This window comes from Vidua chalybeata, chromosome 16, assembly GCF_026979565.1.
Source record: "Vidua chalybeata isolate OUT-0048 chromosome 16, bVidCha1 merged haplotype, whole genome shotgun sequence".
Taxonomy (NCBI): Eukaryota; Metazoa; Chordata; class Aves; order Passeriformes; family Viduidae; genus Vidua; species Vidua chalybeata.
In genome coordinates, this window is record NC_071545.1 from 11,586,976 (window position 1) to 11,611,954 (window position 24,979).

The following is a 24,979-nucleotide window of genomic DNA, read 5'->3' on the forward strand; positions in this document are numbered from 1 at the left end:
AGTCTCTTGCAGGTCCTGATTTTGGTGTGTTCATGCATTCAAAGCACACTTTTGGTCAGACTTTTGGCTAGGCTGTGTGATACCTGGGTTAGACGTAACTCTGTCCATGCTGAAGAAGTTTTATTGATGATCCTTTCAGTTGCTGACTCCCATTACCTCATAATTTCTATAATGTTTTATCTCTTTTGTGCATGTCCTTTCACTGTCTTAAAACATGCTTATGTTTAGCACTCGTTAATCAGCATTTTATGCAAAAGAGATGAGATTTTCAATTTTCTGCAGCCAACAGAGCATTGAAAAGCCTGTCTCCATCCCTCAGGAGCTGTTTTTAGAGTGAGCTGAGCCTTTTTCCATGACTTGACTTTTTTCCTTGGAGGCTGGAGGTTTTTCTGCAAAGGACTCCATAGTGGAAAGCTGAAGGCTGGTCCCTGGGGCTCAAACCTAAAGGGACTCAGTGCAAGGACTCCAGACGATCCCAGGAGAAGTGCTTCCACCACCCAGCCACAGAATCAGTCTCCAGTGAATATTTAAATCGTTTATGCCATGTGGAAAAGCCCATGCCCCAGAGATGGGGCAGTGCTGGTGCTGCTGCTCAGTGAGGCACGGGGTGGAGGAGCCCCCCATGCTGCAGGTGAGCCTGGGCCAGAGCCAACCTGTCAGCAGACCTGCCTGACTGCCTGTCCTCCTCCTCAGGGGCTCTTCCAGCATCAGCTTTGTTCAGTGCTGGAAATCCCAGTCATGCCAAAGGTCCCACGGGGAGGGAAATGCAGGTCACTGCTGGGACAGACGTTCCAGGCAGGGGAGCCGTGCCAAGGTACTTGGGCTATGATAGTAATTAATGTGGACATTGCTGGTAATGGCAGAGCTGGTGCTTCAAGTAAGTGCACAGAGGCAGGAAATGAACCCCATCAATTTTTAAGGTGTCAGCTGTTTCATGGGGCAGCTGCAGAGATGGGAACGACTGGACCTCGTTTGTTAGGCAGGTCCTGCCCACAGCTGGCAGCTGGATACAAACACTCTCCTCCCGTGCCATGGGGTGAGCCTGCCTTGCTGCCTGCAGGGGGATGGTCCTGGGAAGCTGGAAGTGGTCCCAGTTCAGTGAGTGTGCTAGCAAGACTGTGGATATTCAAGCATTCAACCAGAAGGTGTGTTTGCAGGGTGATGATTTAGATGAGGGTCTCTCTGTTGCTGTCTGCAGCTATTCAGTCCATGCTTCCAATGGGTCGCAATTCAGCAAAGCGTGTTTGTCTGCAGGTGAGGGCATTTCCACACCAAATCCTTCTCTTGCAGTGGAAGAACCCCTTTTTGTCCAGGACCTGAGTGGTATTTGGGAAACCACCCTGTTCCCACTGAAAACCAGGCATCTCTTGTCCCCAGTTCCACAGAATCAGTACAGAGATTGTCGCAGAGTGGGTGTTTTTATGAACTGGCTGCTCTCTCCCTTCTCAGTTCTAATTAAGTTGTATATTTTGGAAGTAAAAATGTCCTTTTTGATGATATTGGTCAGGAAAGCTCTCCAGCATCTCCAATAAAGGGCAGGGAAGAGGCAAGTGATCAAAGGCAGGCTGTAATGAGCTATCAGAGGCAAGCCCAAGGTCAGTGGGGGCAAAAGGGCCATTGTCACGCTGGCTCGTGGTGCTCAGCTGATTCGCTGCTCCTGCACACTCCCATCCCCATCACTGTAGCTGAGGATTTGGGTCTGAAGTCCCTAAACATGCTCTGGTGTGGAGAGACAGTCCCTGCCACATGGGCAACACACTTTAAATCCACTCGGTGGAGAGGAGGGATGCTCACCTCATTTTAGGGAGGGGACAGACACATGCCAAGACCAACGCCCTTCTCCCCACAGGGGTAAGAGTATCCAGTTGCTCTGGAAGAGCTGGAAGTGCTGCAGGAGTCGTCTGCAGGGAGAGACACCGTCTTGGCAGCAGGCAGAGATCTGGGGCACTGATGAGAGGAAATCTAGGGCATCAAAGAGCAGAGATCAGGATAATCAAGGAGAAGAGATCTAGGGCATGGAGGAGCAGAGATGTAGGTAACCAAGGAGCAGAGATCTGGGGCATCAAAGAACAGAGGTGTGGATAATCAAGGAGCAGTGATTTAGGGCAGGGAGGAGAAGGGGTCTAGGTAATCAAGGAGTAACAATCTAAGGCACCAAGTGGGGTTGCTGTAGGGCATCAAGGAGAGGGGATCTGAGGCACTGAGGAGGGCCGTGCAAGAAGCTGGAGACAGGGCTAATGTCCATCCCTGACCAGCATTTCATAGTCCAGGGTGGAGGGGAACAAACTTCCACAAGAAACACTATGCAGCACAGTAAGCTGCCAGGGCTGTCTAGGACAGCTGAGCCTCAACTGCAGCCCCAGGCTCCTCCAAGGAGGAACCCTGGAGTTGCTTCAGCCAGTGGGAGGGAGCCTGCCTCCCCATCAGCAGGCAGCAGCAAACATGATCTGTCTGAAAAATAGAGCCACGTTAACAGTTATTGATCTATAACTTTTAACCAATTTCTTTTTTACAATATTGGATTGCGTGCTAATATTAGCTTTTTATGGTCGGCACTAGGCAAACTCCACTCCATCAGCGAAAAACAGCTCCTGTGGGCCAATCTGCACCTCCCATTGAGCTGAATGATAGAAGACTGGAACAATGTTTTTTGACAGATCAGTTCCTGTTCAGGGTAGCGGTGGCCATTATGCAAATCGAGCTATAAGAAGTTTAAAAGTCTGGAACCATTATATTTCTTTATTTCATTAACATCAATGCAAGCCAGGCAAGTTAATTCAACAGAGTGATCCCATTCCAGGGCTTGCACAAAATGGTCCCCCCATCATTTAACAGGACTGGTGAATTCCTCTACAGGTGCTCCCAGCAGCTGTACTGGGGCACTGAGGCATTTTTTTGCATCATGCAGCTGGGAGAGGGGTGGGTGACAAATGTCTGTGAGCAGATTAGAGCACAGGAATCCTCTGCCTGAGCTGGCAGATGGCTGGGAGGGCCCTGCTCCTGGCAGCAGGCAGACATCCAGGAGGATGGGGGACAAGGAGGGGATCCATTACAAGGGCCTGATTTCCCACTGGTCCTTGGGGATCTGCTCCCACCTCGGAGCACCTGCACAAAATCTCTTTTGTGGCTTCCCCACCCCTAATTCTCTGCATGGGCCATGAGAAGCTGCTTGGGCAGAGCTGCCCTGAAATCATAGAGTGCACAGAGGCATAAGCACTTAGGATCCAGGTTTATAGGGCAAGGCAGCACAGTGTTAAGCCCATTTCCTCCAGGCCTGGTGCTGGACACACATTTTCCCAGCACAACAGCAATATGAGGAGCTAAGCATTGATGTAATCAGGTATGATGCTATAAAGAGCAGAGATTTGTGCCCCAGCACATGCCCTGACACCCAGGTGGTGGCCACCCTCCTCCTCCTCCATCATATCAGCACCACCACAGACACAGACCTTCACAGCCATCCCCATCCTCCCACAGCCCCCTCACCTCCACCCCACCAAGGCACAGGGGCATTCACTAAAACAGCTTTGCAGAAGAACACCCATCCTACTTTGTGGCCCCCTTCAGCTGAGGGTATCAGCACCTCTTTACAATTAGAAAATTAATACACAATGCAAGGAAATTATGGGGTCCTGGCCTCAGCCCTTGCACTAGTGTTTTAAGGAAGGGAGTGGGTGATTCCTGGTGACCCACAAAAGCCAGCAACCCCGTGAGAAACTGATTCTTTGCCACACCCTCTTCCTGCCATATAACTCCCACACCAGACACAGCCACATGCACACTCACACTTACTTATTTGCATAAATCTGGAAAATAAAGATCACAGCCTGCCACACTAATGGATCCCGGCACTACAATAGCTCCATTATAAATGGCAATGTCTTGGAGAATTACTGCTAAAGACTCTACCTTTTAGTGTTGAAACTTTTAATTGATTTTAAAATACACAATCAATCACAGTTAATCAAGGAATCATGAAGAAGCTATCGTACACAAATAGGCAAAGACAGCATATAAACTACAATTAATGACCACTTAAACAATGGGGGGAATGAAAATAGGATTATTTATTAGTGTTTATGGACAGTAATGGATAAAGTAAGAAGCAGCAGCACGGTGGTGTGTTAGAAGCCAAAGTTGGTGATACTTAACACCAAGTGGCCATAAATGACTCTTCAGTGGATGGGTCAATGGCACAGTTTAGAGAAATCTTTTCCAAGGAAGGAGATGCCTTCCCCCCCTCCTCTAAACATTACCATGGCCCTGCAGCTGCTGGTGGAGGTCATCCATCCTGAAGGAAGGATGTAAAAAGTAATTCCTGGGTTCTCACCACAATCCCCATCTCTGTCCTAGGGCCAGTTAAACCTGTCAGGTACAGCTTTGCTCTGGCAGGGAGTCTTGTAGCCCCCCAACAAAACCACCTCTGGGCTGCCTTCAGCCAAATGCCCATCTGTCACCTGCCAGGGAGATGTCTAGTGCAGCTAGACAACTCTTAGCTTTAGTATTGGGGGAGAGGTTAAAAACCCAGCTGAGTGCCCTGTCCCATCCTTGGAGAGCCAATTCTTTGTGTCTCAGGGTGGCAAGCATCCTGATGGGCTAGAGAAGGGTGAGCAAAGGAAGGGCTGGGGGTTATTTAAGCCTTAGCCAAGGACAGTGAGCTTGGGCAGGGCAAAGGAGGTAAATTCCATGGAGACATCTTGAGGCCCCTGAGGTCTGTCCTTGTCCACAGCTCCAGGTGGTCTGTCCAGGATTTAGTACAAAAGACTATTTTGTCTAAGCTGGCTTTATTCCCACCCACGTAGCCAGAGCCTTGCAAGCCCAGAGCCAGGTGCTGCTGAGGCACACACTGACACAATCCCACCTGGGCTGCCTGCACACCCAGTTTGCTCTTTGCTGTGCTGGATCAAAACCTTTCTGCACCTCCAAGCACTGTCTGCTGTCCCCAGGGACAGTGAGAGGCACAGAGCTGTGGCATTCACACAGGGAGCAGCCTTTGCCTTCTGCCTGTGCAGTTTGCAGCTTTGCAACCACAGCTATTTAGTTCTCTAAATTAATAAGCAGCACCCAGGTCCCCACTCCTCTCTGCCTGACACATGGAGGCAGTGAAGAAACAACTCCTGGTAAGGAGAAGGGGAGAGTCCAGAGGAAAGTTTGTCCTGTTGCACCATTCCCTGGAAGGCGAGTGCCACCTAACTCCAAAAGACACCACCAGCACAATCCGTGTGCTGGTGTCCCTGCACCAGGTGGGGACTGTCCCTCCTTCCCTCCCGGGGCAGGGCTGTGGGGACATTTTTGTGCTCAGATCTTTCTGTAGTGAGATGAAAGTCTCATGCTTGAAGAAGGCTGCTTTTAGCACTGGACTTAAACTGCTATTAGTCATCTCAGATCTCTGAAAGGGAGCTGACAGCAGGTCAGCCCCCATAACCACATCTTCCCCGGGGCTTTGGTGGGGGCTGAGGATGCTGCAGCCCCTCTCTTCCAGCCCTGCCTGCCAGCAGCCTCCCTTCCCACAGTGCTTGTGCTTGCTCGCATGGATCAATGTCTTCCTCTCCTCCACTGTCTCTTTTATTGCCTTGCAAGTTGGCCCCAGGATGTTTTATCACACCACAGCACATAATACAAATGAAAAACAAAGGGGGAAAGTTTGAATCATTTTTTTTAATATATTCATCCCTGTGCTGGGGAACAATGATCCGTCTGATTAAATCCGCATGCCAGAGTTTATTAAACCAGGTTGGCCTCTCGCTTTCTCTCTCCTTTAGGCAGGGACAGGCTCATTAAAATGAGCATACTCTGCTCCCTCTCCAGTGCAATCCTGCTTCACACAGTCCCTGTGCTGCTGCTATCTCAGAGACATCACCAGAAGCTGATGAATAGGGCTCTGCAGCTCAGTTTTCCCTGGCAGCAGCACAGCAGCCAAGCTGTGGCTTTTTGGCAAAGGGCAGGAGATGCCTTCAGCCTCACAGCTGATGGGAACACACATCCAAGGAAAGGCCCCTTAAAACTGGAGGGAGGTGGGGGGGCAGGGCCTGGCCACCTCTCTAGCCCTGCCCCAGCACCTGATAGGTCATTTAGCTCCTCCTGGGCTCTGTTTCCCATCTGTAAAATGGGTTTCACGGGCACTGCTTCCCCATTAGGATAATTAATGGCTGTAAAGCACTTTGGATCCTGCACTAAGAATAAACTCATCAGCAATGACAAAGTGACAAGTGGGCATCTAAGACACTCTCTCCCTGGGACCAGGTGCCTGTGTAGGCTCCTAAGTCTGCCAGCAGCTGCTGTGCCTGCAGCTCCAGCTCCCCTTGGAGTACCCTGAGGAGGGTCCCCAGCCCACCCAGTCACCCTCACCAGGAGGCATTTCCAGCAGGCCGGTATTTGCTGCAGCTCCTCTTCTTCCTCAGGAGCCCTTCAGAGGCAACCTAAGTCTGTTCCACCCTGGCAATAACAGTGGCTTAGGCCCTGTAATCCCTCCTTTACTTGACTTTGGGTTATTTTGAGCAGGAGATTAAAGGCGATTATCTGCATCACCTGAGACGCTGCACTTTCCATCTCTACCCCCTTTCCTCCATCCCCAGGAGCTCACCCAGGCCCAGGCAAATAAACCCCTCCCTCCTTCCCATCTCTCTGCCACGCTCTTGTCTTGGGACAGCTGTCTGTCCACAGGGTGCTGCCCTGTGGTGGTCCATCATCAGCCTTGCTTCCTAGATCCAGCTTCTCACCTGGCTACCCATGTGTCCTGCCCCTCCTGAGCCAAGTCCAGAGATGCTCCACAGGAGGGGAAGACACAGGAGGGCACCCCAGCACACTGTAGCACTAATTGGGATTAGTTCTGTAGGCTTCTTGAGGAGAAGGTGGTAGCAGAGAGGATAAAGTCAGTCCTCCTTTGGGCACTACAAGCTTGGCAGGGTGTGCTAGGTCCAACATCAGATATTTAATACCACAGCTGGAGGATGGAGAATTATTGATTGTTTGGGGAATCCCACACTATTAAAAAAAATAAAATCCAAATAACACAGGAAAAGCACTGAAAAACGTCTGTTTCATGCCCAAGGAGGAATCCCCATCACCTGGCAGTATCCAGCCATGGGCAGGGAGCTCCTTTCCATGTTCTGGGGACCACGTGCTGCTCTCCAGCTCACTCCAGCTTGGATTTAGCAAAGCACTTGGTGTTGAATTCCTCCCGAACCCTTGCTGAAATCAGCAGCTTTGTTAAATGAAGGTGTAAACAGGCAGAGCTACGAGCAGTGACCAGAAATGTTAATTTACCTTCCTTTGACTGAGTGGTGCTCAAACATCCCAGTGGGGATTAGCAGGTACCTGGAAGCAATTGTTCCCCTGGGAAGCAAACTCCCACACGTGGCATCGCACCAGCGTGTGTGACCAGTGCACACATTCACGGCAAGCCTGCACCTTCATGGGCTGTTTTTCCTCATTTCAGACTACACCAGCCTAGAATCCATCTGCCACCCTGGAAATTAATAGCAATCATTAAACAAAAAGAGCTGGCAGAAAGAAGCCTGAGGTGAAAAGCAGCTATTTCTGCCAGAAAAAAAATTAAAACTATTTAGACATACAGAAAGTCATTTATTACTGTGAAGTCCTCCCTCCACCTGGGGTTTAAATCTCATTACAGTTTGTCCAAAACAGATGTTACCCTTTAGCAGTAGATTATTAACAATAAACTCCAATCCTCCAAAGAGGGTAGGTATTTTGGGTTCACTTGCTTTTTCGGCTTGGGTAACCTCCACAGGAAATGTTTGGGAAAAGGACGGGCAATCCAAACACTGGCACAGCTCCCTGCTTCTGTTGTCTTGCACTCCAAAGTTTCTTTCCACTCTCCATACCTTCTGGACAAGCAGGGAAACACAGAGGCCCAGAGAGTGGCCACAGCCCTGGCTGAGGGGCAGCCAGGATGCTGAGCAAGGGCTTTGTGTGCTGCACGCCCATGCACCAGCAGCTCCTACTGCTGCTTTTCCACCATCACTTTGGCATGTGCCCAGATAAAAACAGTTTCTTTTGGAGTCTAGCATGTGCACAACCTATTTTTACAAGCTTCCCTGTGTCTGGCCACACACTTTTAGGTAGAAGGCTGTTTAGCTGAGCTTTAGGCATGCTGGCACTATAAAGGAAACCCAGTGGTCCCTCATCCCTGTAGCTGAGTATCCTCTATGGGCAAAGATGGGTTTTGCTTTTTCCCACCAGTGCATGGGCATAGTCCAGTGGGAAATCAGGTACTCTTGAGAGAAATGCTGTCTGGCACCATGTTTAACCAGCAAAGCCCACAGTGGGGTATCTGTGTTCTGTTTAGATTTAGCATAGTAAAGATACCTGCTCAGGAATCTAGGAGCCTTTTAATCATGCTGTAAACATAATCAAATTAGACATTAATATCAGCTCCAAACAACGTGTGGCCATCTCCCTGACCATCTCAGGTAGCAGGAAGCACATTCCCAGTGTTCTCCAGAGACACTGCTAAATAGATGTTCACACAATGCCTCCCAGCACGCCTGGGAAGACAGTGAGAACCAGCTATTTTGGGACTGTTGATGGTGAAGCCAGTACCTGCATCTCAGGGCTGCCTCAGAAAACTCTTTTTGCTATCAGTACAATTTTTCCTGCACCCCGAGGGAAGCATCAAGAACTCTTCTGGGCTATGTATGTCTGTGAGTACTTATTGCTGAAGAGAATTTTTCCCCCAGCACAGCACATCTCAGGCCTTCGGGCTTTACAGCTTATACCCAATGCCTTCATGGAGCCCCAAGAAAGCAGTGTACTCACCTCCCTACAGGTGCAGGTATTCTTGGGATGAATCTGTTGCACATCCTTCCATGTTGTGTCAAAGGCATGATGGAATAGCTGCAGGGGCTGTGCTGGTGGGAAGAAAAGGCTGTAATTCATGGCTGAAATTAAGCCATTAAAGAGCAGCTGAGGTGAATAAATGCACACAGCCATCTTGTGGACTCTGCCCTCTGCCAGAGGGTGCAGTCACCTCTGTCTCACATCCCTGTGCCTCCTCATGTGCTAATCTCCACCAGCCCTTCATCCTCTCACTTCCATCCCAGACCCAGCTGGAGCACAGACCTGCAACATCCAGGCCACCACCACCAGGCTGAGACCACTGACCCACCTCCCAAATATCCAAATAAATGGATATTTGTTTGTAGTCTGGGTATCTGACCCATGAGGAGTGTCCTATTAAAAAAAAATAAAAAGGTGAGCATGTATTTCCACTGCTGAAAGAACACAACCTGGTAAATTGCTTTTCTGTAGAAACACAGCATCTGTTTGGGTTAAGAGAGCAGGGTTGGAAATGTTGATGAGGACCTGAGCTGACCTAGGGAAGAGTCTCCTCCAAGAGTGGACCAACGTGAGCTGCTCCAGCAGAGCCACCTGCAGGAGCAGGGCTGTGATGGGTAAGCTGTACGTGGAAGGTGGTCATGCTTGGTTTCCTCTGCAATGCTGTTATCCTGAATAAACATTAGATTGGTTTTGGAGGGCTGCCCAGATGATCATTAACCTTCTCCTGGCCCATGACAAGAAGCCAGCCTGCAGCACTGAGCTAAAATTAGGCTTGTAGGGCACTGGGGCTTGCAGATATAGCAGTATCTGGGCAGAAACCCCTGTCAGAAAGTGGATAGCCAGAGGGTCCAGCCTTAAGCTGGGCTTCTCAGCTCCAAAGGACCATTAAAATCACAAGATAACCTGGACTGGAAGAGACATCTGAAAGTCTCCAAGCAGAAAAACAGGACCAGCTTCCAAGGTGAGCGAGTAGTGAGAGGTTAGCAGAGGTATTTGCTTACAGCACAGACATAACAACTCCTGTGTGCAGGACACGTGCTGATGGGAGGGTGAATTCTGTTCTGCCTACCCAGAGATCACAGACCATTACCATGAGGCCCTTCATGAGTTGTGTGTTTTCTTGTCCATCTCTCCACACTCAGCTTTACAGCCTACCTAGAAACTGTGATGTTGCACTGGCCAGAGACCCCTTCACAGGGGAAGAGCAGGACAGAGGGGGAAATGTTCTTCTGCATATGCAACCATAAAAATATCAGAGCGAAAAAGACGCTTGCACCTCTAAAAATAATTTCTAACAACTCACCATTTCACAGATCCATCACCAGCTTTTCCCCTGTGTATAAGTGGGTTTTCCCATCTGGGAGGCAAAAGGTTATGCAGGCTTCCTGCAAAAATAAATTAATGAATGGAAGCAGTAAAGCCCTTTTCCAAACAGCAGCCTGAGGATGACAATGCAGGGGAGACAAGGCTCAGCTCAGATTGTCACTGCTGAGGAACACCAGCAGCTCCTCTGCCCAGCGTGGGGCTGGCTCCCTCCATTGCATCATCGGTGCTGGGAAAACATCCTTTGATCTTCAGCACTATTTATGGGGGAAAATGGGACTCTTGCTTCCACACCAGACCTCTGCTTTTCCCCAGCCTAACATCAGCGTAACCATCCCATAATGAAGCTGTGATTCAGACTGATTATTTCTAAGGAGAAATCGCATCAAGAAAGTACTAGAGAGGCTTTCTCCCATGGAAACACATCTTTCTTATTGCTAGAGTAGTACCTGATCACAGCTCTTACTTCTCTACATTCCCTAAAATGTTTTCCCTTTTCACCTTCCCCTAACTCTGTCCCTCTCATCACATTTCTCAGCTCCTTGAGGGCTCCACTGCACTGTCAGGAGCTGGAGCTGATGTTCTGCTGCAGCTTGTGCTGATGTTTTGGAAGGCTGGTTTAGTGCACAGGTACCCCAGCTGGGCTTAAGAGGTTGCTCACCAAGAAAATCATTTATGCATTTACTTAAACTCAGCAGAGGCTTCTGCTCAGCAGCCCACAGCAGCATGAGATAGGGTTGTCATCTCAACAGACCCTGGAAACCAAGCAGCATGAGATGGATGTAAATGATTTCAGACTGCAGCTGAGTAACAGCAGAATGGTCTTATTTTCTGAAATCCCCACAGTTTGTCTTGAAAATGTTGTCATTTTAAACCAGAATTTATCTTGCCATAGGAAAAAAAGGGTTCTTACAAATGTTTGTGCAAAGAAGGTCTGTTCTGGCCATTCCCAGTCTGCAGCTCTGGCCTCATCCTGGCTTCTGGAGGCACAGTGGCATTGAACTAGGGTTCCCCTCAGACACTATAGCACCAAAGTTTACTGCTAAATTAAAAGAGATTGAATATCAGCTTCCAGTAAAGATCATAACTTTTTCAATCAAGGTTAAAATAGGAATAAACCAAGGAGAGATTAGCCCCAACACCATAGAGAGCCCAAGAGTGTTGACATACTGGTGATATTAATGTCCCTGTGTAGAGACCAAGCATGTAATTTCTCTTTGTTTCTCCCAGTGTCTCCCAGAAAAAATATCTCTTTGCCATCCCTCCCACCTGGATACTTGTCATACAGTCTGTGACCTCCCAGAGTCCCAGTAAAAGCTATCCTGGATGCAATCCTGAGCACTTCTTTCTCAGCTTCCCCTTCACCTCTCTGCTTCACTCCTTCTTAATCTCTCCTCAAACCTCAGTGGAAAATATATCTCTTCTCCCTTGCCTGTTTTTCTTAAATAATAAATAATAGGAGAGACAGTAGAATTGACTGGAGAACTATGTTATCTAACACAGTGAGGTGTTTGGGAATAAGGTTGGGATGCACAAAATGCTGCCTAAGCCCTGTCAGTGAAGGGTATTGGGACCAGGATGTCTGGATATAAAATGAACTTGAATTTTACAGGCCAGAGTGTTTTTATTATCCAGGGAGGTTTTGATTCTGACCAACATCACCCAGCAGGAGTCATGGAGCAAAAACCAGGAGTATGAATGAGGGAAAAACCTGCCTGGAAGCCTCCTTTCCGCATCTGACACATACAGGATGGACATTAGCTATTTACAGGTGATTTCATCACTATAAAAGGCTTCATCTGCCATCTTGGAGCTGCCTCTCCAGATTATTTTACACATCATGAAGAACCAAGGTTCACTTTAAAATCTGGTTTCTGTTAGCCAAATTTTCCCTCCCCTTCTGTTGGGTGACCAAACATCATGTTTGTAATGCACCACTTCCATTTTCCTCTGGCTCTCTTTGAAGTGGGGATAATTTTTTGATAAAACAGCCCAAGTTGCTGTGAAAGAGGACCTAAGAGATGCTGGAGATGGAGCAGCTAGGGAAAAGGAAGTTGTGGAGATGCAGAAATGCCAAGGAGAGGAGCACTGCTGTGTGTATACACGCGCACACGCATGCGTAATCTTGTGTTCCCTCAGTAAATGTAATCCACAGTTTGAAATAACTCATTCAGTAGAATAACAAAATTAGGAACTGAGTGCCAGCTCTCTTCCCAGCCCCCACAGCTGCTTTGTTTTGCTTCCTTGCAGCTGCTGCTCTGGTTTAATTTTCCAAGATGCCATTAGTTGGGAAATGGAAGCAAAAACTTCCCAGCCAGCTTGCACTGGTTTTTGAAGCTCCAGCTTTTCCTTTTTCTTTCCACCTCCCATGCTAGTGGTTTTCAGCCAGGATAAGGCTGCTGCTGCTCATCAGGGCACAGGCTGCAGCCCCAAAATTCCAGTCATCCCTCTTTTCTGCTGGGCTGCTGACAGGGACCAGGGCTGGAGAAGCAGAGATGGGTGCGAGGGGAGCATATCAGTTCAGGGCTGAGGATTAGCAGGGAGAAGCATGGATGTGGGCTCCAGCAGAGATACTGGATATCAGAGGCAATGTGCAGGAGGAGCAAGGAGTGAGGGAGTTGTCATTGCCCCTTTGCTGGCCTCTGTTAGGCACAAAAACCCAACATCATCTCAACTGGTCAAACCATTCTGCCTCCTGAGAGCAGAAGGAAAGGGAATTACAGCAGAGTCTGCAGGGCCCAGGAAACTGTGCAGGAATGGGGCAGGAATTTCCTGGGTGGCTACCATGGCCTTGTCATGGATGTGGCGTGTTGTCATTGTCACCATGGTGCCACACTTCAAGATATTCTGACTGAGATTAAACCCATCATTCCAAAACATTTCTAGTGTTATTCCACACTCTCTTCATTGCCACCTTTTGCTTCATTCTCCAGCAGCAAAAGAGACCCCCAAATTGCCACTTTCCTGGTTGCTTTTCTTGTGAGAGTTTTGCTGGTTTATTCCCAGGTTTTTTCAGCTCTGTGGGGGTTCAGAGGACTGGAAAAAGTGATGTGCAATTGTTTAACCAGGAGGATAAATTCAGGACAATGGGGCAAAGGTGAATCAGGCAGGCAGGAGAGTTAAACCACTAGAACCTTGCAGGATGCTTGGTGCTGGTGTTGCTTGGGCACACCCCCACAGCCACCACGGGCTGGGATGGAGGCTCTCAGAAGCCAGCAAGATGAACAATTATGTCTTTTGTGCAAAGCAACAAGACCCACTTCTCCACTCACCAGTCATGTCCCGCGAATCTAATAAAAAGGGAGATTAGCCCCTCTTTCCTCTCTCACATCTCCTTAATGCTGTCATTTTATTCACACTTTGTAAAGCAAATAAACCAGCAAATTGCTTGCTTTAATGAGCTGAAATTAAACTCAGGCTGCTGATAAAATGCCATTTCTCTTTTCTGTTGTTGGGAAGGACCTGGCTGATAGGCAATGTATGGGAAATAAGAGAAAACATGCAGTGGGACACTTACTGAATGTGTTTGAGGCATTTACTGCTGCTCTTCTTTATCCCCAACACCTCCAATTAGATGGGGGAAGCACAAAGGTGCTGTAGGGGAAGGCTATAGGGGATCAGCCTGGCAAGATCTGTGGGGAGTCTGTCTCTGCTCCTTGCTCATGGATGGTCCCACTCCACAAATTTCCTCTGTGAGGAAAAGGCTGGTCTGGCTCTGCAGAGCCTTTCCAAGCACAGGTTTGCCCAGACAGGGTGGTTGGGTCACAGTGGGAGATATAGGGGACTGCACAAATGCTTGCTGAAGAGAATGTGCCAAGTGCATCCCTTCCTGCTGCCTGTGCTCGGTTTGGCAGGGCTTCCCTTGCCTGCAGGAATCCACAAGTCCGTGGAGGAGGACAGGGAGGTGCTGGAATCAAGTGCCACCCCAAAGGGACAACTGGAGCAAGCCATTGCTGTTGGCTCTGCAGGCCAGGAATACCCTCATCCCACACCCTTAGGGGCAATACACATCCCCACAGGATGCAGGAGGAGCTGGACACCAGGCTGCTCCCTGTGGCAGAGGAGAGCTGGCACACCTAGAGAGAAAGTCTCCACCTGCAACACAATGCATGTGCTGGGATTTTCACCCCAACAAGAGGAGCTCAGGGCACTTTGCTTCAGTCTCCCACCACCCCATGAAGTGCTATCATTATCTCACGGTACCAGAGAGGAGGCTGGAGAGCAGAGAGGTTAATTGAGTTGTCTAACACCAGAGGGATGTAGCAGCAGACGTGTTTCAGTCTGGCACTGCAGCCTGTGTCTCTGTGGGGGTGGCAAGGGGGGGCACTCACCTGCAGTCTGCCAGGGAGCACAGTCCCACTTCCCTTCCTCGCTGGCTCCGAGGACTCAGCTATGTTAAAATGGACTTCCAGGTACTGGCAGAGCATCTCAGGGAAGTGACAGCACACGGAGGAAAAGGTGGCTGGAAAGTCTCATGTGCAGAGAGCTGATGTGAGAGAAGGCCTCATCATTCATGTAATGGAAACATAACTGTCACCAGGGAACAGACTCATTGTTCACAATCCAACCAAATAAACTGTTTTACTGCTTATTATTACTGGCCTATTTTCCAAGGTATAAACTGAATGGTGGACAGGGGTCTCTGCAGTGAAATATGCTCTCCTTCCCTGCCTGGTATTGTGGCTGGAAAAGAACCTGGTTTCTTTGGGACAAGGGTCAGAGTATACATCTGCTTCTAAACAATCAGCTCCACACAATTTTCAGGTATGTAGCATCAAGAACAGTCCAGCCTGGGCACTGTAAAATGGTCTGGAAAACTGTTTCTGGGTTTATACTATTTTTCAGATTTAATGAAAGAACACTTGGATGTAAGATATGGCCCTATCTCCGTCACAACTTCCCAGGAAACCTGCAGTTCTAACCAGCTCTGTTTCCAAGGAGTATTGGTGGTGTGTTCCCTGGCTTCTACAGTCTGCCCTTGGACAAGGGAGACAAACACTGTTCCTGTTCCCAAAAAAAGTTCAAAGAAAGATTTTTCTAGATAAGCCACGATGATTTCTCTCCATTTGTGGGTAACTCCATCTCTGCTACAACATCTCACTGCCTCCATGCTACCAGCCCAAAGTTCTGTTTGGCAGTAGAGATATCCACAGATTATGTTTTCAATATCTTGTGGAAAAGCATGACCCAGGAGATACTGGTGGTCATGCATTTCCCACCTCTCCACTTTTGCCTTTCTGTTTCCCTAAGAAATCAGAAAAAGAAGTAAGAGCTGTTCATGGAAATTTATGCTTAGTAAAAAATTTAGGGGAAAAAAATGGAAAATGTGAGCCAGAAATGAGTTTCTCTGTGGGGAGTGAGGCTGCTGCAAGTCCCACAGGTTTGTATCTAGTGAAGGCTTTTCCTAGTCTTCAAACAGCTGTTTCTGGCTGGGGAAGGAAGGTCTTGTCCCATCCTCTGCAAATGCTCTTGTTATGCCACTGAATGTTTGCTGGTTTTTCACACCTCTGCATCATTTCACCTGGGAGGGAGAGCCTTGGAGAAAGGCAACAAGCCCCCAGCAGGGCCAAGGACACTGGGAGGTTCACAATCACACCAGTGGGTTTTGCAAAGGTCCCCAGAAACAGGACAAGCATTTGATGCTGGGCTGTATCCCAGGTGCCGCATGGCAGTGCAGGCAGAGAGACACAGTGTCCTCAACCAGCACCCCTTGTGTGGGCACTGCTGCTGCGCACACCAGCACATGAGACAGTCAGGATTCCCCTCAGCAAAACGCTGCAGCATCAAATCTACATCAGAGCGAGTTGTCTAGACTTCATCTGCTCTCAGCGGAGAGGAACAGACACTTCTGGGGCATCACTCCTCTCCTCCTCAGGTAGACACCTAAATAGGTCAGACAAACGGTGTGCTGGATGTGTGATGGTCTCTCAACTGCCAAAAAAGTGATGCTGGACAAGGGCTCAGAGGGTGACCTCAGTGGTCAGTGACTTCCTCTCCTTGTGCTGCCAAACAGTGCTGGTGGCAGCCAAATAAACCAAAGGCTCCGTGAAAGCTGGTTGTGAGAATGAGAAGGCACGTGCCTAACTAACAGGGGAGTTGGATGGATCTCCAACACCTCTGACTGCTGACTGTCTTTCCTTTGTGCTTAATTTGTGCTTGTGTTTTGTTTTGAGCAGGTGAGCCGGGGGACTGAGTGGGGACAGCTGAACACACGGAGGCACAGGGAGATGGGGACCAGCGCCACGATGTGCAGCAAAAAGAAAACAAGGAGAAGTACTATAAAAAATGAGAGGAAGGCTTGTCTCTAAGCCTGAACAACTCCTCTGCACAGGCGCTTAACTTCATGACTCCCTCCTCGAGATGCCAGAGGCCTGGTGATGTGGGACCAGCCTCAACCACCAAGGCCTTGGTAGCAGCCCCTGGCTGCTGGCTGCCAAGTACCGTGGGCACCGAGGTCTGCTTTCTCCAGGGACGCTTCCCTCCCGTCTCTGAGCCATGAGGAGAAGGGAGAGGCAAGCAAAGCTTCTGAAGGAGCACTAGCCCACACCTTCCTGGCCCCTGTCCTGTTCCCCACTTCCAGCAGACCAGGAGCCCCTTCTCCGTGCTGCCCTTCCAGATGGCAGGTCGCCGGTGGGCCGCGACGTCAGCCCTCTGCATGTGCGTGGCGGCCGTGTCTCTCCTGCACGCCGGCGGGGTGCGGGCAGACTGCTGGCTCATCGAGGGGGACAAGGGCTTCGTCTGGTTGGCCATCTGCAGCCAAAACCAGCCCCCCTACGAGTCCATCCCCCAGCAGATCAACAGCACCATCGTGGACTTGCGGCTGAACGACAACAAGATCAAGAGCGTGCAGTATGCCTCGCTCAGCCGCTTCGGCAACCTGACATACCTCAACCTGACGAAGAACGAGATCTCCTACATCGAGGACGGTGCCTTTTCAGGACAGTTCAACCTCCAGGTGCTGCAGCTGGGTTACAACCGACTGAGGAACCTCACCGAGGGCATCCTCCGGGGCCTGGGGAAGCTGGAGTACCTCTATCTCCAGGCCAACCTCATCGAGACTGTCACCCCCAATGCCTTCTGGGAGTGCCCCAACATAGTGAACATTGACCTGTCCATGAACAGGATCCAGAGACTGGACAGCAACACTTTTCGGGGCCTAAACAAGCTCTCTGTCTGTGAACTCTACAGTAACCCCTTCTACTGCTCCTGCGAGCTCCTCGGCTTCCTGCAATGGCTGGAGGCTTTCACCAACATGACACGCACCTACGACCGGATGCAGTGCGACTCCCCACCCGACTACATGGGCTACTACTTGTTAGGCCAAGGCCGGACTGGCTACCGCAATGCTCTGAGCATGCTCTCGTCCCTTTGCACTGGTGGCTCCTACACTGTGATCCCTCGTTTTATCCCTCCCAGGTACCAGGTGACCACGGTGCCCTCCGAAAGCCCCTGCTCCGAGGAGGAGTGCTCCTCTGGCGACGGCACAACGCCGCAGTTCTCCCTGTTCACGCCCATCGGTGAGACGGAGGTGCGCCCCAACATCCAGGTGAAGCACCTCAACCACAACTCGGCCGTCCTCACCGTGCAGATTCCCTACCCCTTCAGCAAGATGTACATCCTCTCCCAGTTCGAAAACGGCTTCTCCTCCATGATCACCAAGCTCAGGAAGAAGGAGGAGAACATCACCGTGAGCAACCTAGTAGCACAAAGAGATTACACCTACTGTGTAGTCTCTGTTCACCAGTACTCCAAGTACAACCACACCTGCGTCACCATCACCCCCACCAGACCCAACCGCAAGGAGCCGGTGCCCACCCCTTCCACTGCCACCCATTATATCATGACAATCCTGGGCTGTCTCTTTGGCATGGTGATTGTCCTGGGCGTGGTGTATTACTGCCTCCGGAAGAGGCGCCAGCAGGAGGAGAAGCACAAAAAGGCTGCCGGCAGCATGAAGAAGACCATCATTGAGCTGAAGTATGGGCCAGAAATGGAGACCACCAGCATCACCCAGCTGTCCCAGGGACAGATACTGGGTGGGGAGACAGTGACCCGCATCCCCTACCTACCTTCTGCTGGTGAGGTTGAGCAGTACAAGCTGATTGAGAGCAGCGAGACCCCTAAGGCCACCAAGGGCAACTACATGGAGGTGAGGACAGGTGAGCAGCCTGAGAGGCGAGACTGTGAGCTGTCCCTGCCACCAGACACGCAGGGCTCTGTGGCTGAGATCTCCACCATTGCCAAGGAGGTGGACAAGGTGAACCAGATCATCAACAACTGCATCGATGCCTTGAAATCCGAGTCCACCTCCTTCCAAGGGGTGAAGTCGGGGGCAGTCTCCACGGTGGAGCCTCAGCTGGTGCTCTTGTCAGAGCAGATCCCCAGCAAGCACGGATTCCTTTCCCCGGTCTACAAGGAAAGCTACAACCACCCTCTCCAGCGACACCACAGCATGGAGGCGGCCCCCAAACGCTCCAGCACCTCTTCCAGTGGCTCCATACGGAGCCCGAGGTCCTACCGCTCCGAGGGATCGGGCCACAAATCCGAAGCCAAATACATTGAGAAGACATCCCCCACCACCGACACCATCCTCACTGTGACACCGGCCGCGGCCATCCTGCGGGCAGAGGCGGAGAAGATCCGCCAGTACAGCGAACACCGGCACTCGTACCCCAGCTCGCACCCAGGGGAGCAGCACGACAGCATGGGCGGGCGGAAGCCCTCCATCCTGGAGCCTCTGACCCGTCCTCGCCCCAGAGACCTGGCCTACTCCCAGCTCTCGCCCCAGTATCACAACCTGAGCTACACCTCCAGCCCAGAGTACACCTGCAAACCATCGCACAGCATCTGGGAGCGCTTCAAACTCAACCGCAAGCGGCACAAAGATGAGGAGGAGTACATGGCAGCCGGCCATGCCCTACGCAAAAAGGTCCAGTTTGCCAAAGACGAGGATCTTCACGACATCTTAGACTACTGGAAGGGTGTCTCTGCCCAGCAAAAGTCCTGAGTCCTCACACAACTCGTGACTTAACACACTAACTGGACCAAAAGAAATCCGCAGCAGCTATTTTTATTCAGACTGTCTTTGAAACAAAATAAAATTAAAAAAAAAAAAAAAGAGAATCAATAAAAAGTTAAAAGAGAGAACAAATAATGAAAAATCTATAAATATTCTATATAATATATACAGTGAGATATTAAAATGTCCTCACGTTGGTGAGACATGCACCAAATTTGAACACAAACTTTGCAAACAAACCAACTGTGGAGTGGGAAAAAAAAAAGTTTTGTTTCATTTTGATTTTTTTAAAAAAATATAAGAAAAAAGAAAAAATTGAATATAAAATGAAAATGAAAGAGCGGGCAGAGAGCTGAGGTCTGGCGTTTTCCAATATTGCATTGCATGAGTCCCTATTCCGTGATTTTGTGGATTCTTTGTGAACAGTTTGTGTTCTTCCTTCCTTCCCTTCCAAAATCAACAGCGACAAAAACAGCAACAAAAACCAAAAAGAGACCAGAAGGAGCTCCATATTTTGGGCTGTTTTTGCAAACGGAGTCTTCCAGTTTAGACTTTTACCCGGTCGAAGGCCCGTTCACATTTTCACTCACTAAGAGGTTTTACCACACATTGCATTGTAAACCGAAGTCGTTAATTGTACAGAGAAAATTTCTATATTTGCAATGTTTGCTGTATAATGAGAAAGAGAGAGGAGAAAAAAAACAATACTACATCTACTAAAAAAAAAGAAAATATATATATATCTATATTCACCTGTTTGTACCAGGTTTTAATCATGGATTTTAGAGAAAGAGATGGAGTTTTATTTGAAAGACTTCTTTGTTGGTTGGTTGGTTGGTTGGTTGATGGGATATCTTTTGGAGGGGGGAGTGTTTGGATTTCTAAGTGTTTTGTTTTGATTTCTTCCACCAATTGTCTGTGTCCAAGTTCTCATCACTTCCAAGTGCATTGAAGAAAAAAGGCTCGTACCCAGGAAAATAGAATCCCTCACCTTATTCCAGGTGGGAGACCATCACCACCAGGAACTGGGAAGGGGATGAGAAGGGAAGGGCTCTTGGCTGAGCAGGTGCCACCATGCAGTGGGATTTCTCCAGCAAACCAGAAGGTATTGGTCTCTGGGCAGTGGTGGCCCTTGGGACCAGCCACTGAGGGGTGGATTATCCCCCCACTTTCAGGATGGGGAGGCAGTGATGGGTTAGAGCACAAAGCCTCTTGCTGCTCTGTGGAGAAGGAGAGAATGGAGGGTGATTTTGCTTTTGAGGTAAAAGACACTCAGCATTTACAGCCTGCCCCGTACTGAGACACCCTGGGGAGCCCCTGACCAGCCCTTGGCACTCTGAGACTGGAGGGGAAGGAGATGGCTCTGTGTCAGTGGGTCACCCAAGCAGCCACATGCCCCTCAACCATTGCTGTCCAGCACTGTTCCAAGACTCCACAGCTTTTTGCCCCAAGTCTAAAATACATGAGGTGAGAAGGGAGGTGTTGAGGCTGTGAAGGCACTTCCAGGCCACACTGGTGGCCAAAGGACACTGTTTTGTCCTGATCAGCTCCAGCTGAGTCCCAAGCCCCTGTGTCTCACCCAGCCATGACCAACAAAAAGTGAGGGCTTCATGAGGGTCTGAGAGCTGCACAGCTCCCAGGTGAGCGTGTGGAAACCCAGGGAGCCAGCACAGTGAGGTGAGGTGCTAAGCTCCTCAAATGCAGCCCCGTGAGGCCCTGCTGCTTGCCAGAGTTTTTCCCTTGCATCCTGCTCACAAGTCGCTTTGGATGGACATCCTAAGTCCTGATGGATGAGCACTAGGGCCCAGGAGCAAACCATATCCCATCCTGTTATTTCAATATTTCAAAGTGATTTTGACAGGTATTCTTGCAAAAGGTTATGTTTGTTCAGAAAGGAGCTGAGCCAGGAAGACACAGAGCAGGCTGGGAAGTGCACGAGTTCATTCCCCGTGGTTATTTGTGTAGACAACAAACCATTAGCAGGATTTCATAATAAAAGGCAGGTAATTTCTCCAGGAATGCATTCACTCTTCCTCCACCTCCTCCAGGTGCCCCAGATCCTGCCCACAGCACGCAGCTTCCCGGGGCTGTGTCTTGCTCACCAGGCAGTGAACAGGACCTGGAGGGGGGAGTTGAGGGTCACCCCTCTCTTGTTTAGTGCCTTCATGGCAGGTCCCTCCCCAGATCTCAGCTCCAGCACCTGGTCCAAAGCAAACCTTTCAGCTGAAACAGCCTTTCCTTGCAAACCCTGAGTGCCTCCTCATAGGACCATAGAAAGGTTTGGGTTGGAAGGGACCTTAAAAAGTCATCTGGGATTATAAAATAAAAAGTCATCATCATTTAGTTCCAACTCCCCAGCCATGGGCGGGGATGCCACTCACTAAATCATGTTGCTCAAGGTCCCAGCCAGGAGAAATAAGAGTTGGTCAGCAAGGATGGGTGATGGAAACAGTAGTGGGGCCTCCTGACACTGTTTCATGGTCCCACAGGATTCCTTATCAAGAGGCTGGGGTGGTCCAAAGTGATGGCAGCTCATGAGTTAATTTGGGCTCAGGTTCTCCAGTGTTGACAGTCACTGATAGACACCCAAAGAACTTCCTCAGCTGATCTCTGCATTGAGACCATTCCCACACCAGTTTGGAAATGGCATCTCCATGGAGCTGGGAGCAATGGCCCAGCCAGTGCAGTGTGAGGACTCACTGTGGAGGCAGCAGCCAGCTCAGCTCTTTAGCTGGGGCAAATAATTTTGCTCCTCTGCCTCTGTTTCCTCCTCTGCAAATGCTTCCTTGTGGCACTGAGGGCACAGGCTGGCTGGGGAGGCTCAATTAATTAATTGGCTGTCTGTGAAGCCCATTTAGCTCCTAGAATAAAAGCTGCTATCGAAATGCAAAGCTGTTAGTGGTGTAAAACAGCAGGGGCAGATGAAATCAAAGCCTGATTCTGTTTTCACACCAGGATTTCACTGGTGATAAACCAACAGAGACTGACACAGGAATGTGATACAGCAGTGCTGGCCTTTCTAAATTAAACACTTCCCACATGCAAATGGTCTGTAGCTGGAAAAAAAAAAAGAGAATTAGAAAAAGTCTAGGCCCTTCTACATCCAAGGTATCTCTAAGGCATCACCCAGTACCCGATTGCTGGTGGGGCCTCACCACAGGTCTCCAGATGGCTCCTGGGCTGCTGAGCACCTTCCAGCCCCTTGCCCTCCCTCCAAAACAAGGTGCAGTCCTGGCAGCCATGGCCCACATCCCTTGGCAGGAGATGCCATAAAATGAGCTGTGAAAAAAGCCAGACAAGAAAAGGGAAGAAGCTCCACTGTCCCCAGGGCCACCACTCCGTGGATGAGCTCCAGGGCTGGCTCTGCACAGGGCCTGGAGAGCTCTGTCCGCAGCAGCTTCCACCCCTCCAAGGCAGCTGATTTACAGACCCCTCCGGGGACAGAGCAGGGATTTCAACCTGTGATGTGCTGGGTGTTTTTGTTCTTTGTTTTGTCTCCTGTTCAACCACCAAAGCTCTCAAGCTGCTTCTGCAAAGAGAAGTGATACCTTGTGCAGCCAGGCTGCTCCTGCTGCCCCAAACTCATCCAAAGGAAGACGGCTCCCCACCCAGCAGAAAGGAGAGGGCACAGGAAAGGCATGTTGGAGTGAAAAGGAGGGGAGGCTAGGGGGAAAAAAAAATCACAGTTCCCTGCAGTACAGTCATAGCCCTGGGGCCATGTGGAAATGCATTCTGCTGATGCCCTTTCTGTGTCCACAAAACTGCTGTTGTCTCAACAACCTGTCTTCAAGGACAAAACCAAGGCAGTACTAAAAATCCTTCCTCTGATCCCTCCCCCAGCACCCCAGTGAGAACAACCTCTAGTTGGTGTGTAAATCCAAGCCCACAATACCCATGGCTCATCCTCACTCAGAGAATGCAAAGCCCAGAGTCAGCAAAGGACTCTGCTGTTACAAAGCCTGTGTGGCATTTAGAGTCTGGATATTATTTAATAACCTGTAAATTAGGACAGAAACGTCCCTTTATATAGAAATGCACCATTTAAGCCCAGGATTCCCGAGGGCACCTGCCAGCCCTGGTGTGCACACGAGGTGTGTCCATCCGTTCCAAAGCATGGCCTGTGGGAAGGGTCATGTTCACAGGCAGAATGTGGAGCAGCACAGGGTGGCAGTGGTGGCAGGCAGTGCCTGCCCAGCTCCCTGCATGATGCAGCAAAGCGCTTGAGAGGGGAGCTGGGGGCTGCCTCCATCTTCAGAGCCGGTGGGTGTTGGAGGTGTGAACTGCCACCCTCCCTGCCCAGCATTTGAGCCTCCTGATGGCTTCAGCTGAGTTTGCCATGAAACCAGGTGCAGATCTCATGGGAGGGGTCTGTGAGGGTGCACAGGGGCCCTAAAAGGGAAGATGCTCCCATGCACCACCCTGACCAGGCAACAGCCAGACTTCATCGGCTCTGCTCAAATCAAGCCAGTGACCAGCAGTGCTTCCTGGGTGCTGGCACTTTTCCTAGGGCTGTCCCTCTCCCGGCCCCCTTGATGCTTATGGATCAGCATGCATCAACACCTGGGTGATGCCCAGGGCCGCTGGAGAGCCAGAGGCAGAGCAGAGCCCTGGGCTCCAGCGGCCCAGCCAGCTCCTGCATGTTCCCTCGCTCCCAGCGCCCTCAGCCAACTCCCCTCTGCCCATTTTTGAGGTCAGTCCTTCCCTCAGTCAGGGCTGGGTCTTGGCCAACCAAGAGCTGCGCTGCCCGAGAGCCCCAAACTCGTGCCGGTGTCGGACGTGGCTCTGCGGAGATCGGGAGCCGCACGCAGCCCCCGGCCAGGCGCCGGCTGCAGCCGGGCTGTGGAGCAATGAATGAATCACCTCGCCGCAGGAGAAGGGGTCAGCAGGGGTGGAGGACGGTGCGCTGGAGGCGGCCTCGTCGCACAGACGCTTTGGACGAGGAGCGGTCCGGGGAGGCGGCGGAGGGATGGGATGGGATGGGATGGGATGGGATGGGATGGGATGGGATGGGATGGGATGGGATGGGATGGGATGGGATGCGGAGCAGCTGGACCAGACCCAGGAGCGCGGATCGATGAGGGTGATTTAAGCCAGCGCGCACTGCGTTGGGCTATTTTTAGCACAGCCAGCAGAGCAGGAATTTGGGAGCCCAAGTCAGAATTTATTTGCATCTGTGAGTGCTTGTCAGGGGGAGGACAAACAACAACCACCCAGCGCGGGTGCAGCAGCGCCCTGCTGCTCGTTTTGGGATCTGCTCACCTTGGCTTCAGCTCCTCTTGGGTGCACATCGTGTCCCTCTCCTCTGCAGTGCCCTTTGGGGACAGTGTCACCCCCCTCAAAGCTTGGAGCTGTGAGCACGTGGATGCACACGGATATGGGATGGGGACAGAGCAGAGAGGGGAGGGGATGGACTTGAGGGAATGAAGGGTTTATTTGGGAAAAGCACTGATCCTACTTTAAATGCACAGGGCGTATGAACAGGTCTTGTAGCATGGCTGCAGCACTGCCATGGTCAGGCAGGTGTGGATTTCAGAGGTGCCCCAGCCTCTCCTCCAGCTCCTCTCTCCCATTTTCCTCACCACAGGCTTTCCACCATGGGCCCTGGGTCAGTTTTTCTGGGTAAGTGTTCTGAGATTAAATTGTTCTCCAGAGAGAGGAATATAGCACTTTTCATTTCCTTCACCTCCAACCCCCAATGCCAGCAGTGCCCAAGGCACTGAAGATGATGAAGGTGCTGGTGGACATGGCCAGTGTTGCTGGAGAAACCAACCCAACTCCTTGGCTTGGAGCAGTGACTTTGGCTTCACCTGAATTTACTTAGGCTCCAATTTTTCGTAT

At 50.4% G+C, this 24,979-nt stretch overlaps 1 protein-coding gene across 2 annotated transcripts in view; it reads left to right on the forward strand.

The window, feature by feature from the left end:
• ELFN1 (extracellular leucine rich repeat and fibronectin type III domain containing 1) overlaps window positions 1-19,893 on the forward strand; it is a 103,452-nt gene extending 83,559 nt beyond the window's left edge. For both annotated transcript variants that reach the window (XM_053957984.1, XM_053957985.1), the window contains exon 4: window positions 16,299-19,893. In XM_053957984.1, the coding sequence (XP_053813959.1) occupies window positions 16,739-19,129 (2,391 nt within the window). In that variant the 5' untranslated portion in view covers window positions 16,299-16,738 and the 3' untranslated portion in view covers window positions 19,130-19,893. The remainder of the gene's footprint in view (window positions 1-16,298) is intronic.
• Window positions 19,894-24,979: the final 5,086 nt, after the last annotated feature.